At 37.4% G+C, this 17,988-nt stretch overlaps 1 protein-coding gene across 3 annotated transcripts in view; it reads right to left on the bottom strand.

Annotated features, from left to right (window-relative positions):
• Nucleotides 1-17,988, bottom strand: part of VAV3 (vav guanine nucleotide exchange factor 3) — a 165,293-nt gene that overhangs the window by 48,014 nt on the left and 99,291 nt on the right. For 2 of the 3 annotated variants that reach the window (XM_061465174.1, XM_061465176.1), the window contains exons 16-19: nt 15,716-15,817; nt 14,197-14,297; nt 4,570-4,592; nt 1,545-1,590 (exon numbers count right to left, since the gene is read on the bottom strand). In XM_061465174.1, the coding sequence (XP_061321158.1) occupies nt 1,545-1,590; nt 4,570-4,592; nt 14,197-14,297; nt 15,716-15,817 (272 nt within the window). The remainder of the gene's footprint in view (nt 1-1,544; nt 1,591-4,569; nt 4,593-14,196; nt 14,298-15,715; nt 15,818-17,988) is intronic. The other variant, XM_061465175.1, reaches the window with a different exon arrangement.

Raw genomic sequence — 17,988 nt, 5'->3', positions numbered from 1 at the left:
ACTTTTATTCAGTAAGAATACCCTACCTCCTCAAAGAACTGTAAATGCACGGGGTGGGGAGGGAGCAGAAACATATTTTAAGCACTGTTTACATATGGCTCTTATAAATCTATTTAATTCAATGACTCTGGTGATTTGAATGGTACTTAGTCTTCAATAAAACCTAATTTTAAAGTATCATTGTATATAAAGGTACGTATATACTTCTTTCAGACTTAAACAGCAAGTAAAACTGCCAGTATACTCAAATGGTTCTCAAAGCTGAATTTCTTAGCCTTCTAGGAGTTTACATGAGACAGCGATGTTTAAAGATCTAGACCTGTAAGAGCTATTTTGCAAGCACACGTAACCACTGCAACATATACCATTGATTGGGAAGAAATCACAACAGTCCCCTCGGACTGTTGTCATCCTTTTCTGCATTATTTAATCGACATTCTTGATGTTTTCCACTCTGACCGTATTAATTTTCAGAGTTAAAGGGCGCTTTTTTTTTCTTTTTTCTTTTATGCCTTCAGCCAACAACACACAGAACAATTTAGAAGCATCATGAAGAAATTTTTTTTGCTACAGGCAACTAAATGACAATACGTGTTCCAAAACATGTCAAAGGTACGTGAGTAAGGAAGGTGTGGTCTGCTTCAGCTAGTTACAACATTCAGACTTTCAGAGCCAAGGCAGCTGTAATGCTAGTGGCACAACCAGCATTCCTACTTTTTGAAAAGTGCTTAGCTCTGCCAGGCTGTAATGTGGTGTACAGAGCTGCCATTCTGTTTAATGTTTGACTCCAACTATTCTCAGGTGTTCACATCTAGAAATATTTAATAATCCACAGCTGAATTTTATTCTACATATCTGCATAACAAATCTTCAGTAATTAAACTATACAAGAAACAAAGGACAGAAATGTAATTACTGCAAAAAATTACACTAAAATCATCACAGTTACACTGAAAACCATGGAGTATTTTATACAGAAATACAATAGGTCTCCAGAGAAAATGTTCCCCCACTTGAGTACACAGCCTGTACACAAGCATTTAATTTTCTCAAGGGCTGCTGTTACCATGATTCCACAAAAGCGTCTATTACAAACTAACAAAAAGAATAAAATCACTTTGAAATTCTACCTAAAACTGCAATTGCTTTATTTTGGCCTTTTAGAAGAGCAACTTCTGCTCAATACAGCTAAGCACTTAACACCACTACAGTTAAGAGGGTTGAGAGTACCAACAACTTTGCAGATAAGAACTGAAGCTTTATGAGCAACTGTCGGCTTTTCGTCATTAGTTATTTCTTTTAAATAAAAAGCCTGGTTGTTCAAGTTCACTGATTAAAAAATGAATAAATAAGAGTTCAACCAGCTGACCTTACCTTTGAAATCACAACCAGTACAGTCGCTTTAGACCTTCACAATTTTAGCAACACAGTTCTCAGCATTTCACAGATTACAATAGCATTCACAATGTAACTTGCTAAAGTCAATTAAAGCTTTCTCACTCTTTTTACTTAATGTTTAACTTGTAAAAAGCCATGACACAAACCTGGGTCCACGTGCCTAGAATTTCTTCTAATTCCATTTGCTCGTTTCTGCAGAACAAAAACACAAATGGAGGATAATGAATAAACATGTTTTCATGTAGGCACACTGCACTCCTGACATTCCCACAGTCTGCTAGGCAGAGCTGGTTTTCTTATTTCCCCCCAAACACCACCACAATTATCTTTATCTTGTAGAAAGATCATCCTTTGAAAAATATTCTTTATAATGTAGGTTTTTCATATATGCAATTTTTTCTGATGCTAGACTCAAATGATTCTTAGTCCATAGAAGGTCTGCTCATAGAACCATGTCTTTTGATATCAAGAACAAAATTATTTTTAATCATTTACGGATAGGATAGAGGAAAAATACAGAGCTTAGCACTACCTGCCCCAGGTAATGTCCACAAACACTTAAGTATTAAAGCAATGTAAGCTGCTCTGATAAGGTCAAAACTTTCACTCTTCCTACTTTGTACTTCAGGTAGCTAAAACTTCCTATGGCATTCTTAACTTTTTCTGGGCAAGTACTTAAAGTAACTCCTTTGGATAAACCAAAACTGTGTGAAATCAGAAACTCTCCTACAAGACTGAGACTTTCTTTTTTAATGTATTATATACTCCAAGTCACTTAGTATGGATCCCTGAAAATTTAAATGTGAAATAACACATCTCTGTGAACTACTGATCTGGTTTTGCAAACTTGTTTTAACTGGTAGCTTGCATGAAGATTCATGCATTTATTTTTTAATCAAGCCATGCAGAGAAAAGCATGTTGCATAACAAAGGGAACAATTAGGTTGCTCTGATTTACTTGCAGTTGATATAAGCCGGTGCAGGACACACACCGAGGCAAGCCAGAAAGCAGTAACCTGAGGCACAACCAAACGCTGTAGCAAGCTGGCAAAATCAAAAGCTTGGTACAAAAGCAGCTTTCAAACTCCCAAGTCTCTGGACACACTCTCCCTGTCCCCCACAATCCTAATTTAAGAAAGGATGTAACTTTTTTCATCTGAAGTGGAAAGAAGAAAAATATAAAACTGCCACTACAATGAAGGTAATATTGGTGAATAAAAACAAAAGGCTCATTTGTATCCTAGATATTTAATTTTATATGTAGGCTGTATTGCTGATAAGGATTGGTGTAGTGGTGAGTAACCACAGAATTGCATGGGAGAAGGAAAGGGGCAGGCATAGGAAATGCACTCATGAAGGAAGATACAAAAATGTTTAATTGAAATGGAAAAAATAATATACTAATTCTGTGACAACATAAATCATATGCACCAAAGGACCAGATAGAAATAATTCTCACGCTGTATGAAAATATGCTAAATACCCTCAAATGTTACTGCAGTAGCAGCAGATTTAAGTGCATTACTAGTATGAAAACTAAATAGGCAGAGATAGAGCCAAATCTACACTCAGGTTTCCTTCTGCACAGAGAGAATTAAAGCAGGCATTTATACAAGTCTTGGCAAAAATGGAAACAATCCCGATGTTTTAGATCAACTCAATAGTCAATTGCAAATCAATAGGTCTAGAAAGGAAGCCATTTTTTTCCTCACAAAAAAAAAATTTACAAATCAAGCTCGGGGGCTAGAAGCCAAGGAGGAAGACAGATTAAATACAACCAGTATATATATTCTTTTCTTCCAGCCACAGTATGCTCACCACAGTTAGCTTTAGTAAGTCTGGCAACCTCTTCCACAAGAATAAGTAAGCAATCTGTTTATGGATCCCAGCTCTGCCCATCAGCTGCAGTACTGCTGAGAGTTAGGCTGTAGCTTCTGTATTTTAGAGTGCCCTAAGAACTCTAAAATAGCAGGTATTTCTAGGCACAAGCATGAAAGGACAGGTAGCACCAGGTGGGACACACAGCTAAGGGAGCCATGAGGAGAGCAGGCAGGCAGCAGCACCTTGGGCACGGTCTGTGGTGCCCGTGCAGCCCTCTGTTGACCCAGAGCTCCTCCTGAGCCACCTCACCCTTCCCCTGGAGGCCTGTGGCCAAGGAGCTTGCCAGAGGGTGCCAGGGGTCACAGTGACACCAAAACAGCTCAAGCATCACCGAGCACAGATGTGGTCAGCCCTGCCCACGAATCCCCCTGCACCAGTCATGTCAGCAATAACATCCTTCCGATTCCATCACCTGTTTTTAGTGATAGCATCAAATACAGACGCTTATGGAGAGAAGTAACATACACACTCATATGTTGTTCGTAAGCAGCATGTCATTTAAGTAAACAGCTTATTACCATGAACTACTGATCTAAAATAGACACTGGAAACTATCATATGTTACTTTTGAAGCGCAGCCTCTCCTTTATCAGAGGCGGCAGACAAAACCCAGCTGCCATGCCCTTCTGTACTACAGTGGAAAGGCACCAGAGGAGAAAACATCCCAGGGTAGCTTACAGCCTTTTTGGCCTGACTGTAAGGTACACTATGTGCACCATGGTAGCTTCTCTGTACAGTGCCCATTTTACCATTCTCTCCAGATTCTAGAAACTCCATAATCACTCAATGGATAGCTTTAAAACAACTAAAGTCTTTTTAGATGAAGAGGCAAACACTGCCCTGCTGATATTCCATCACCCCGCAGTCTGGCATGGCAAAGATTGGCACACTAGTATTCCAGCAGGACTCACTAGTATTTAAAAAGGAAAATGAGAGGCTACTTTTAACTCTACTACCACATTTGGTCTAGGAACAGTACATATCTAGATGCCAGTGTATGTTTTTTACCTGTAACTTTAAAAAAACACCTCATCTCTACCCCTTCCAGTGCTCTCAGCACTAAGCCATACCAACCGAAAACTGACTCGCACTTTGAACAGAATACATTTTTATTTCATTATGAATCCACTGGTTTTTAGACAATTTCTATTTGCCACCACCCTAAAGAAATCTGTTGTTGAACACAAAAGAAAAACATACCTGCTTCAACAGCACATGCACAATATAAATGAGTTCTTATGTCACTGACAAAATGAACATTATATGCAAAGGGAAAAAAAAAATCCTTACCTCGTGTTTCAGGTTCCCGTGTTCTGAAACATAAGTGAAAATTGGCATTATTGGTGATTGTAAATCGTGCGCTGTTTATCTAGCAATCTCAGTGCGTGTCGTGCTGAGTTACAGAAACACTACTGCCTTCTTAACGCTACCTGATACCTGCAGCCGCCCCGGCCGCCCGGGGCTGTTGTGCAAACCCTGCTGTGCCCTGCTCTGCTCTCCTCCCCGCCCATCGGTCCTGTGCTGAGCTGGCCAGGAAGGCTCCTTGCTGCCAGCTAATGCTGCACTTTCCAGAAGCGGCACAGCAATCCGAACTTCACGAATTTCTACAACTTTTCCAAAGTACTTTTTAAATACTGACTTGTTGGGAATTCAAAACCTATCGCTGTTCACTGCAAGTTGAGCTCACACCTACTCTTGAATCTCTTCACAGCATGCCAACGTAGATCAAGATAACAAGTATACCTTTAGCCTCAAAATTTTCTACATTTTTTAAGAGCAGTTCAGCATTGCATTAGTATACCACAAACTCTGAAGCCATTGGTGTTACATCTGCCTCTTTCGCTTGAATTCGCTTGTACTATTTAAAAACAAGGGGAAAATTATACAGTCCTGTGGGCAATCAGGACTCCATCAAGACAATAGCACTTTTGCACACATACACCACTACACATCACAAAAGACGCAAAATGAGTATTTTGTCCATTTTTCTTTGAATGTCTAATCTGGTAATAGTATTTGGGTGTACACTAGACTTGGTTCTGTGCCTTTTCAAAGCAAACACAGCTGTATTTACCTGTGTGCGCTCCAGCACTTGTGCATGCTGCTGAGGCAAAGCACAAACTGCACACGCCTAGTCTGTACATCATCAGATTTGAAAACTTTTACTGTAATATCTTATAAGCAGTAAACCATATTTAGAGTAAATGAAGTAAAATGCTTTAACTACAAGTAGATTTTGTTCTACTTCAAAAATAGATAAGTAAATAAATAAATAATAAAAACTGCATCAAAGTGTGGGGAAAAAAAAAACCCTGGCTTTTAGAATTTTATGCAAAGATGATAAGGCATGCCAAGACCGAGCACGCTAGCTGAGGACTCTGGGCTGGTCTGGGGAAGCACAGCCTGTTTACCACTGGCAGAGCTCTCTTCTCACGTACGCTTTCAATCACCGTTGCCTCTCTCATACAGCGCGCCAAAGACACATCATCATGTCATCCACAGAAAACACTTTTATGATCACAACCTTTCCAAAGGTATTAATTAGCATTTGTATAGTGAGCAAAGAAGAAAAATAAGCCAGCCCCAAAGGAGGAGATGCAGTACTGAGGCTTCTTAAGGAGCCTGAGGGAATTAATTGCCTAAATGCTGCTCACATTCAATATAATTTTGATATTTACTTTGGCAATTTGACATGGCTTCCAGAATTTTTGCCAAAATCTGAATAAAAGCACCTCTCTGAATGTTTCTTCTCAGCATTATAAATGACTAGACACGAAGGGAAATCATTTACGGAAGTATTTGAAGGCGGGCAAACCTTCAAATCTGTGGGGTTTTCTGTTGGGTCTGGGTTTCTTGTTCCCTTACTTGTGCTTTTTTTTTTTTTTAATGGCCTATATTTAGTGCAGCAGATCTCTTATCCAAAAAATTAAAAGGAAGTGTCATTCCATCCTCCAGTGGGAAGAAATGAATCTGATTTGTTGACTGAAGCATCCCAAAACTTCTCATAATAAATAATTAGGAAACTAATGGATTAGTTCACAATAATTGGATTTAATAAATCACTACACAGGCAGCTAATAAAAATACCTGCTAACTTGCATAATATAAAATTCATTAAAAGGGGGGAAGGGGGTGGGAAAAAGCCCCAAACTTTGGTAACTGATGGACCAAAATGTCATTTGTGATTTTGCTATTAACAAATGCATCAGAAACGGGAAAAATACACATTAGCTCTGTTTGCACATGAAAGTCTATTCAAAAAGTAAAACTTAGGCTTATATTGTTATTTCATTACAGTTTAAATATTCCTGTATTTCAGGATATTCCTTACTGAATTATGTGAATTGCTTCTTCAGGAGAGATCTTCTTTTCAAATCTTATACAAGAGGAAAAAAAACCAAACCTTATTTCTATTTTTAGGGAAAAAATGGATGTCTGAGGATATCCACCAACAAATATTTTACACATGACAATTTTAATTCAAGTTCCTGCTCATCACCAATGCGCCAGTGAAATTATTGAGTTCTCAGTTCTGACAGCAAGCTACTTTTACTGCCACAGTTCAGCAAAATTTTTATGGTTTTTGTTTATTCACTGAGGCCATAATACCATTGGGTCACATTTGGATAATTATATTTTACTATAAAAGCAACAGGAGCAACAGCTGGCCTCAATAAGTGAGGGAACACAGATCGGAAAATGGGAATAAGGTGCTCCTCAGGGATGCAACAGAGCAGCTGGATTTACATGCTAACTAAATGGAGAGTAAATAAAAAGAATCTGTAGTGAACTACTCACCTTCCTATCTTAAAAGAAAATTCAAAATATTTAAAATGCAGGAACTATAAAGCAAGCCACTTTGAAGGAGCTGTGGGACTACCTGCTCTTTCACAGTCATTTAGCCAGTTACTGCATAATCAGAACAAAAGCAAATCATGACATAGAAGTACCATAGTATAGGACTTTGCAAAAAATATCAAGCCCCCAAAGTGACTTTCGTTCAGGTTGAGCAAGGATGGTGAGTTACGCAACATAGCACAACCTTTGTTGAGGTTAAATAAAAAGTGTCATAACTCCAATGAATATTCCGGGATTTGAACTTTTACTTGATGACGTGATAGGCTTGAAGGAGAGCCAGCAATTTTGCAACTATTGATCTAGCCAGCAAAAAGGTAAACAGTGAAAGCTGCTGGTTTCGTTTCATCTGTCAAAAATACATGCTTTTTATAAATAATCCCTAATGTGCTGTAGCAAGCAATTATTACATAAACAGCATGAACTATATTATTGGGCAACATTATCATATGAAACAATATCAGTATTATCATATGAAAGCAAATCTAAATTTGACCCATTCATATGATAGCATTTACTTTCAAGTTCATCACACAGTTGAAGAGATTTCTTTTCCACCCAAGGAAATGTAGCACTTTTTCAAATAGAATTATCCAAAGGAGAAAACCATGCATAAGGGAAGTAAAAATTACTATTAAAATGCCCAGTTAATGTTTTTCTAACCCATTTACTCCCCAATGAGAGATGCTTCTAACATTCCCTAGGAACAGCAATATAAAGAAGAAAATTTTGTGGGTTTGGCATGTGTCCTGGGTTCAGCAGTAGCAGTCATGTTTCTCCTTCTTGGTAGCTGGTGCAGTGCTCTGTTTTGACTTTCAGCTCGGGAACAGAGCTGATAGAGATGTTTTGGTTTGGCCAAGGACTTTGTGAGCCTCATGCTCTGCCAGGGAGGAGGGGAAGCCAGGAGGAAGCAGAGACAGGACACCTGACCCAAACTGACCAAAGAGGTATTCCATACCACAGCACGTCATGCCCAGGATGTAACTGGGAGTTAGCCGGAAGGGCTGGGGGTCTGCAGGGTTGGAGGAGGTATCGGTCGGTGCTTGGTCGGGCTGAGGGGGGCGAGTTATCGGTCGGCTGGCGCTGAGGTGTTGTATTCTCTTCCCTTGTTATTTCCTTTATCATTATTATCATTGGTGGTAGCAGTAGTGATTTGTGTTATACCTTAGTTACTAAACTGTTCTTATCTCAACCCGTGGGAGTTGCATTCTTTTCGATTCTCCTCTCCGTCCCTCCGGGAGTAGGGGGAGGGCAAGAAAGGGGGGGAAGTGAGTGAACGAATTACCTGACTGGGTTTAAAATATTCAAAATATTTTCAGATTCTAGACCCATTACTGGAGGCTCAACTAATTGAAATATTCAGTAGTCTGTGGAAACAGTAAACATTTGCCTGAAAATACTTAATATAATTGGACAGACTTGGAAAAATTACAGTCCAACAATAGAAATCAACTGTTAATTCTGCTGATTTAAACTATAAAGCAGACTACAGTTCTGTAGTAAGTTCTGGACAGACTGATACTGTTTTATCAATCCTGAGGACCTCTGCAAAAATTGTAAGAGCCACAGAATAAACTGTACAATGAAAGTGGGAATTACGGGACAGACAGCTTCTCACTTTGTCTACTAAAAACATGTCTTAGTCATGCTTATTGAGCTATTTCCATATGTAAACCCTTCCATCTAGAGGAAGGGCGCCACCAGATAAGTAAAAAAGTGCTGTGCCTGGAAATAAGGCATAGGAATGCAGCTGAGATGCCAGAAGAGGTAGAAAGGGGAGACCTCCACATCAGCCACCAAAGAAAAGAACACCATATATGTCCTCACAAATGGAGCTGTCAGAAAATACATGCATAAATTTTATAGCCCTTGTGAATAAGGGTTTCATAAGGCCTTGTGTTTAAGGCTGCACAGACTTCTTTAGAATACTAGCAGAAAAGAGAGGGCATGGAGGATTTCAAGTCAAAGAAAAATTAAGTGATAGGACATAAAAGTAAAATATGTGAAGATGCAGAAAACTACTTGAGCATGTACAGGGCAGCATTTCAGGGGAAAAATAGTTAAATCATTAATGACAGAAATAAGCTCAGAAAATTTCAACCAGCTCTGCTGATTTACAGTGACAATAACCAAAACATCAAGAGATAAATACAGATACTGTCTTCTATTTATTAATTCAACTGATTAATTCTGCATCTATTATCACTGTAACTTCTACAGTCTGTTTAACTGTCCTTCTTTGAAGCAAAACATCTGAAAAGCTGACATATGTTTGTGTATAAGGCATAGCATGACAACACAGCAATTTATCTTCAGATTTTGTCAATGTTTCTCTCATAAGTGTATCATCTAAATCTGACACTTGTTAAATTTGTCATTCTAAAACTTTCATCTGTCTCTGGATGTCTTTTGAATTTTCACAAACTGACTCAGAATGAAAGCAAAAGAGATTTAACCCACTCAGGGAGGTTCTAAGCATCATTTCAGAAAGGCTAGCAAAACTGTCTCCTCAGTGGTCTAAAAAGAAAACAAAATCTTAAACTACAAAGCCAGAAGATGTTGAGAAAAATGAAAATGCCTTTATGAAACCTAATGGTATATTCTCATTGCAGTGTTTTGAATTTTGATCACCTCTTTTCAAATAGACTTCTAGAAACAGATCTACAATACGCAAAAGAAAATTGAGGTAGAGAAAAAGTTCCAATTATGAAAACACAATGGAAAAAGAGTTAAGACTAGTCAGTTCACAGAGTATAGTAATCTGAAGTCATGAGAAGTTATAAAATAATCTATCATATAGAAGCAGCCAGTCAAGACCTCCCATTGACTCTTCTCACAAAAAGCCACAAAGCCACACATTAAACTAAAAAGGTCAAACATAACCAGGGTGAGATATGCAACCTGTGAAAACAAACACCAAAAAACAAAAGGCAAACAAAAAAATTTACAGAACTCATTGTACCAAAACTCCTGAAACACAGTCAGGTCTTTCTATCAACAAAAATTGGGAAGCTATGCAAAACCATTAACAAGATGTAAAAACTCTTAGAACTCCAAAAAGGCAAAAAGAAAACTTAATAGGTTTAAGAAAGTAGTATCATATCTGGGCATTGACTACCACATGGAGAATTTACTCTTTCCTGTGAAGCGTCTGGAATCAATCATTGCCAGAATGACAGAACAGCAGATTACACAAACCACACATCTATCATAGTGTGTGCATATATATATATATATATATTCCATATTTGTGGCTGTAACTAATACCACATGACTGGGGAATAATGATGTCCAGTTTTCTAAAAGGATTATTGTATTTTATGTCCACTCTACCCTGTGAAAAAGGCTATAACAGTCCCCTAGAAACAAAAGAAATACATAGCAATACAATAAATGTCCCAGGCATTTTGCTACTGTAGAAGCATTCTGGCTATGCTCCACAGCAGCTTAGATGCTCTCACTCTCAGGCCACCTTTGCTAATTTCACATGGGAGCACCACTAGAAAAAAATGAATTTATCATAAATTAATTTCTCTAAAGATTTAAAAAGGAAAAAAAAAAATCAAAATTAACTCTATTTTAAAATTTTGTGCATGCAGAGCATATTATTTCCACAAAATGCAGTGAAAATTTTAAATTTTACACAATTTGTGTTGGAAGACACCGTAAAGATCATGCAGTTCCAACTCCCTGACATGAGCAAGGACACCTTCAAACATAGCTCCAGAAAACTATTCATACACAGGTTGCAAAGCCAGTATTTAAAAGAATCTGAATTGTCCCATCCCCCTCTGGACCATATGGGGAAGCAGGAACTGGTAATGCTTCTCCTCCTCAAACCTCTCCTTACCCAGTGCACATTATGAATGGGCAGCACTGCTCAATCACTACTATTTCTTTCTTTGAAAAGACAAAGATGGAATAAAGACAAGAAAAATGGAAAACAGTAGAGAAAAACCTCAAGATTTCCCTTCCTACTCTAAATAAGGAGTTATTACTTAACAGTGTAGGGCCAAAGTCCCTCACCACGTGGAAAAAGGACACATTTTCAGCAAAGTGGGCAGAAATATTTAACCCTTCCATACTCCACTCACAGAGCCACGGGGAGAATAGCAAGAATTGTAATTCAGAGTTTGCTCCTGCAGCTGTGATCTGCTCTCAGAGCAGGCTGTAAGGAAGCCATAGCCTAGCATCTCCTGTCATTCTCCCTTATGAGCAGGTGGAAGATACACACATCTTTGATCTTGTACTAGAGCTACAGAAAACTGGGAGCCTTTGCATAGAAATAGACTGAAAAGAGAAAGAGAAGCTTGAAGAGATTGTAGAGAGCAGAGAACACCTGGACTTAAGCCCACCATGCAAGACAAAACAGTATCTTAACAATCCAGTTACTTCCAATTTCACTAAAGAAAGGTACAGTACATTATAATTTTACAAAAATCAGGGCAACGATTTAAAGTAAAATTAAAAATAACACTCAGCACATTTGAAGCTATAAAATGATAATTTATTCTATTTATGAAGAAAAAAAAAGTTATTTAGTTTTGGGGGTTCTTTTTGTTGTTGTCGGAGGGATGGACATGACTGTATTGGGGCTTTTTCTCCCCTCTAATAAATCCACAACATTACTTAGACATATATGCAGGAAAACTGCAAGAAATCAGACTTTGTGTTATCTAGGCATTTACGGTCAATTCTTACTTGGCACCATATGTGTCCACTGATCTTTACAAAGGAATAGAAATACAAGCTCCTGCCTGCTGGGGTGCCTGCTAGACAATTAAAATAAAAACTACAAAAGCAATTAAAATAAAAGGTACAAAAAAAAAAAAAAAAAAAGAAGTAGGGGTGGTTTACACCAGGGAAGATAGTCCTCTTGTGAAGAAGACTGCTTTTCCACTCTATCAATTCAAATGTAATTGCTCTAAAATATTCAAATTTTAATAAAATTTTAAATATTTTATTTAGGCTATCTGTAGGGGGTTATATGAAAAACCTGTGTTTTCAATGAAAAATACTGTGATTGCTTATACAGTTTTCACATCTGCAAAATATTATTTGTCCAAGTTCTGCACATATGAGTAAGCTAAGGGCTATGAGAACCATGCAAGCCCATGCACCAAAGACGAGATAAAGTGTGCCAATATCTTTATAGGTAGTTGAGAATAGTCATTGGTTAACGAAGGTCACAGGTGAGATGGCCGAGTGTTGACGCATAAGGCTGTAAGCATTTTTACAGAGATTTGATTCCTCTTCTTAACTCTGTAGTGAAGTTCAAGTTTAGTTGCAAGCTCATTGATATGCACTGAGAGAGTATCAGTCTGGTAGGCAGAAGCCTGTTGGTTTAGGCATCTAGCCCTTAAGTAGAGTTTTGTGAGACTGAGCCCATCTGTCTAGATCAGATCCTACCTTAATTAAAGCATCTGGATTGCATTCAGGAGATGCAGGTTATTATCCTGTGGATCTTAGCAGAAAAATAGGAGTGCTTAACTCTTGTTTAAGGCTTTGAAGGAATTTGGTTTCGGTTATTCAAAGTTTCTGTGTGGTGGTAAAGTTTGTAGGAGAGTGCGGTACGAGATAGAGAAGTGAGGATGGCAATTAGGGTGTTAGTTGACTTGTTAATATGTCATTGTTTTATTTGGTTTGAGGAGTTGGGTGGGAGCATAATTGTTGAGCAGTATGTGAGATGGAGGTAAAAGAATAATTCTAAAGCATGGAGATTATTGTGGCTGTTGTGGTTATTTCTTGCTGAGTGAGTTCTTGAATGATAAGCCATTTGGGCAGACTTGGGGTAGCATGAATAATCACCAATACAGGAAAGCAACTGAGAAACCAAAGTTCACAGACTGCACCAGAAAGTCAGTACCTGCCATCCTGATGATTTCATGAAAGAATGAGGCAAGCAAATAGCACAGTGAGCTAAAAGGCAAGAAGTCAGGAAGTAACACAAACAGGGACAAAGACATGAACAAGCTTAAACATTTTGAAAGGACCAAAGAGCTAGAAGCAAAACTCTTGAAGCAGCATCTTACTGAAGAGCAGTGAAGAAAGCCATGATGTAATTCAAGCAGTGGGAGAGAGATTATCTCTGCAACAACATTTTGCAAAGACTGTAGATAGTAATGTCAAAAATAAAATAACCCAATAGAGGAGGTTGCAGTAGCTTATGTGAGATATGCAAGAAACTTCACAAACTATTATGAAATAATTCTGGAAAGGATTGTACAGATTTTATAGAAGTCAGAAGGACAACTAATTGGAAACTTTGCCAACATATACAGCTATGCTTTCCAGAAATCTTCATGCCTTACAGCTTTTTGCTTTCAAACATATTCAAACAATAGGAATTTAACTGTATTAATGGGGAGGGAAATTCAGGGGTGGGAAGGTATATCTTTGTCTGTTGTGGTCCTCCCCCATCAGCACCAAATCATCTCTAGAAAGATTAGTTAAGAACTCAGACAGAGGGAAGAGTCAAAAAGCACTATGGTTATGTGACTTAGCTGGCTGAAGCATCACAAACTTATTGCCACCAATTGAACAGGAAATAGAAGAGTTTAAAAATGATCCTTAGATGTGGGAAGTAAAGAGCCATCAATCACCTTTTTGTGAGTATTGTGAGTGGACAGAAACCATGGAAACCAAAGAGATGAAAGAGGAAGCTGAGGCACCACAAATGAACAGCTTAGGAGCTGAGAGGAAAATACAAAAATTGACATAGAAAGGGAGAACCACAAGGATGATAAATGATGTGCCATACAGTAGGCGTTACATATGAACAGTCTATGATTAAAATGAGAGCAATTCCTTGCTGTATAGGACATTGACAAAGAAATTGGGTTTGACCTATAGCAGTTATGTCCTGCTTTTGAACATTTCAATTTAGTAGCAATAAAAATCCCTATGAATTCTAAATGCAACTCTAATTGTGCTTATGAATGGTAGTTCCACAAGTGTGTATGTTACAATAAACACAAATTAGAGGTAAATTAAACCTTAATTATATCTAGCAAGTTTTATGTCCTAATTAAAAATGGTATTCTAACAATAAAAATGACTTACCACCTGAATTAGCTCTGCCACAATTGTCTAATCTTCCTAAACATTCTTTGTGTGCTCCAGCTCCACACTTAGAACATAAATAGCCTTGATAAAATGTTCCCCTGTAAAATAAAATTAGATAGTGATACTTTAGAGTGACATTCCACACATTAAGGAAATAAGAGACATGGCAGACGGTATTAGAAGTCATTTGCTGTTCTGCATAATAAAAGTCCTTAAAGACTCAAGAAAAAATGACAAGTGACAAGCAGCTCATCTGCTTTTCGTCTGTACTAGCCATTTAAAAATCAAAACCAGACAGTTCTTCTGGACTACTTGTAGAATAACAATATCTATTTCAATTTAGCCCAAAGCAACTTCGGCTAAGTATGTCTAGTACACCTGAAATTGCACCTTTACGTATCTATCCTACTATAGATCTACAGTTCATTTCATTTCAATGGAAATTTGCCTAAATGCCATGAAAAGTATGATCCATTTCAAGAGATTTGTGAGTTTGAACATATATTAAATCATTAAGGAGTTTATAGGCTATACTGCAAATATTCTTAACTTTAAATCTGCTCATAAAAAAAGCAGGGGGATAGGAAAAAAGCTGCTAAATAAGGAGTCACTTTCCTTATTCTAAGTGTTCTCCAATTCCCCCAATGAACTGGAATCAGAATTTGAGTCTGAGGAAATAGATTTGTTTTCAGATTTGCGCATGGGGTTTTCTCTCAGGTATGATTCACTGAACAGCTAACAGAGAACCTGGTTTTTTACATGCACCTCTGAGCAATTCTATGAGTTCCATCAGTTGATCTATCTGCTTACTATTCACACTAGATTTCTCTGTCTCCAAGATTATCCTGACCAGTTTGGAGTGATTATGCATTCTAGTCTAACACGACACCTCCATCTTCAAAGGAAAATCGGAACAAGACTGAACATAATAGACCTAAAATGTACAGCAACTGCTATTTACTACAGTAGAAAGTATAACACCATCTTCCATTTTTATCTTTTTCCTTAATGCTACCCAGGAACACAAGATTCTTTAGATGATAACTCATAACAACATAATTATGTTCTATAGGACATGAGAGTGTCCTTCACTACAGAAGCTTCCAAGACAAGGATTTTATCTCTACATAAAGATTAGATACTAACATTCACATTTATTTTGTTTTCCTCACAATATTTACACATTAGTTCATGTTTGAAGCTTAAAACAACAATCTTTTAAAAAGTGATTTAGGCACTTTCTGAGGCTAAGTCCAACAGGCTTTCAATACAGCTTAGATATCCAGAAACATGTCTATATAACACAAGGCAGCACTTTGGGATACCCAAGCTATCTTCAAGCAACTGGCATGCCTATGTAGAACAATTCATTCCGTCGCCTGTACTGAAAGGAAGACAGCTGTTTCTCAGCGAGAGCTGTTAGTGAAGTATCAGAGACACAGTGACTCAAATACACTGCTTCAAATTCAGAAATTATCCCTGCCAACAGAGAAATCCTACAACTCGAAAATCTTACCTCAGAAGCATCTGACAGACTTTGCAAGACGTCACACGGCTGAAGGTATGCATTTTGAACTCATGAAAGCTTGTATCTGCATAGTCTGGCCGTATATTTGACCTAAAATAAAAATTGCCAATCTGCTTTAAACCAATGAAATATAGAACACAACACAGCATTCACAGCAGGAAAACTGAATCCGGGAACAACTGGCCTTATTTATATTTTAATGTTTTTCACAGAGTTAAAACAAACATAGATTTTATCACACAGCTTGAAAGAAAAATCTAAATTATGATACTGTGCAGACCTGGTCTTTAAAATACACCCCGTGACTACCTTAGCTGTCACAATAATTAGAAAATAACACATCAAAACAAACATCATCTGTTTTTTATTGCTGTTCAAGTAATTAGGATCATTTTATAGACATTAAGAACACTCTTCATTCTCAAATATTTTGTATGTGGATGTACAAGGAAGAGCAGCTCATACTGAGAAACACCTCATTTGAAGACACGAGCAGAAAATTCAGAACAGTTAAATTACAGTTATGCAGTAATACAGCGAACAACACAAGTGATTTCAAAAGCAACTAGAAAATACTTACCGGTTTGGCTAGTCTTTCTTAAATGCATTGCCCAATGCCTACAGCTGTTGCTACACACATATAAATAAAATAGAAGAGCACTATTCACACTGCTAAGATACCATCCACACCATTGGCAAGCTTATTTCCAACGATCAAATATATATACAAAGCACTGGCCCATTACCGTACTGTTTATCCTCCCTACTGATCCCTTTTAAAAGCAGGACTGTAATTTAAAAATGACCCACTCATTATTTTGTTGCACTGGTGACTGTTTGCAAGTAGTCCCTTCAATTTTTCCTGTCATCTTCACCATTTCCTGGACTGGGGTGGGGGGTTCAATTGTTTTTTGTTGTTGTTCAATAATGTCTTCAAACTAGCTTCACACTTTCAAAACCAGTAACATTAAAATGCTAGGTGCATTATTCAATGTTAAATTAAACTATCAGATCAGAAAAAACAATATTCATGAATTTTTAAAATATTTATATAGGATTCCATAAATTTCTGGTATTTTTCTAGCAAAAGCATAGGAATATACGATACACAGGAATTAGAGCAGGAAAAATTCCTGAGGGTAAGAATTCAAGAATCTACGACGCTCAAAGGAAAGACCAATCACAATTTTTTCCAACACACAAAACTACAAATTTACACATTAGAGATAAACTTAATAGATAAATTTCATTTATGTGTGTTATAAATAACTTCTAGACTAAAACACAGACCAGCCCCAAATCGCAATGAAACATAAACATTGGTAACCACGCAATCATGAGTCTCTCCAGGACTGAATGAAAATGCTTATGGAAAAAATACCCCGTTCAAACGAATGTATTTAAGCACCTAGTGTCAGAAAGGTGAGTCTTCTAATCCACCAGCTGAAAATCAATGTGCTGAAAATGAAACTGTACTCAAAAAGCAAATGGGATTTCACTTTTATGCTTGAGAATAACCTTACACTCGGTACTCTTTTAACTACATCATTTGTGTCTCTCCTTCAGCTGTGATATGCAAGATGTCAGTATCAAAACTCCTGCTAACTAAAATGAGCATAGATACTACCATTACAGCAAGAAGGTACAGGTATCCAGAGAAACTATAATCTCAAGAAAGTAAAGAATGTTTTAAACCAGGAGAAAAATGTATTATACATTTTGGGGCTGTTAACTCTTCAGAGCAAAGCCTGTATTTTGCAACATGTTTGTCAAGGGACTGCTAAAATCTCTTAGGCTGCATAATTAACTATGGACAATCCTAAAAACTCCCTGGAACAAATTACAGTACTTACATTCCCATTTAGTTGACCATTTGGTTCAGACCAGGAGAGCTTGCAAAACCATGTCAAAAAAGTCAGCCTAATGTGCAGAGTCTCATCAGATCTTAATTCATATCAAACTAATCCTAACCACCTGAACAATTTTCAAGAATCAAAGAAAAAAAATCCATTCATTTAATTAAAACAGGATCAATCTTCAAAAATAAGCATAATGGATGAAAAAAATTGACAACTGCATACAGACAGTTGTTTAAAACAAGCATATTGCTATATAACTTCCTTTCATATATAAAAATTCTCTTCCATTCTTCTCTAAGGCTATCTTCCACAAAGACTTAAAATATACCTCCTATTAGCAGGACAAAGATTATACACTGTGTTCATTCTTCTTTACATTAAAAGTGATATTTGAGTTTCTTT

This window comes from Pezoporus flaviventris, unplaced genomic scaffold (genome assembly GCF_033815535.1).
Source record: "Pezoporus flaviventris isolate CSIRO_AGI_PZ_B2104156 unplaced genomic scaffold, CSIRO_AGI_Pfla_v1 ptg000040l, whole genome shotgun sequence".
Lineage (NCBI taxonomy): Eukaryota > Metazoa > Chordata > Aves > Psittaciformes > Psittacidae > Pezoporus > Pezoporus flaviventris.
Note: the sequence above shows the minus strand (reverse complement) of the source record. Positions and strands in the feature narration are given on the sequence as shown.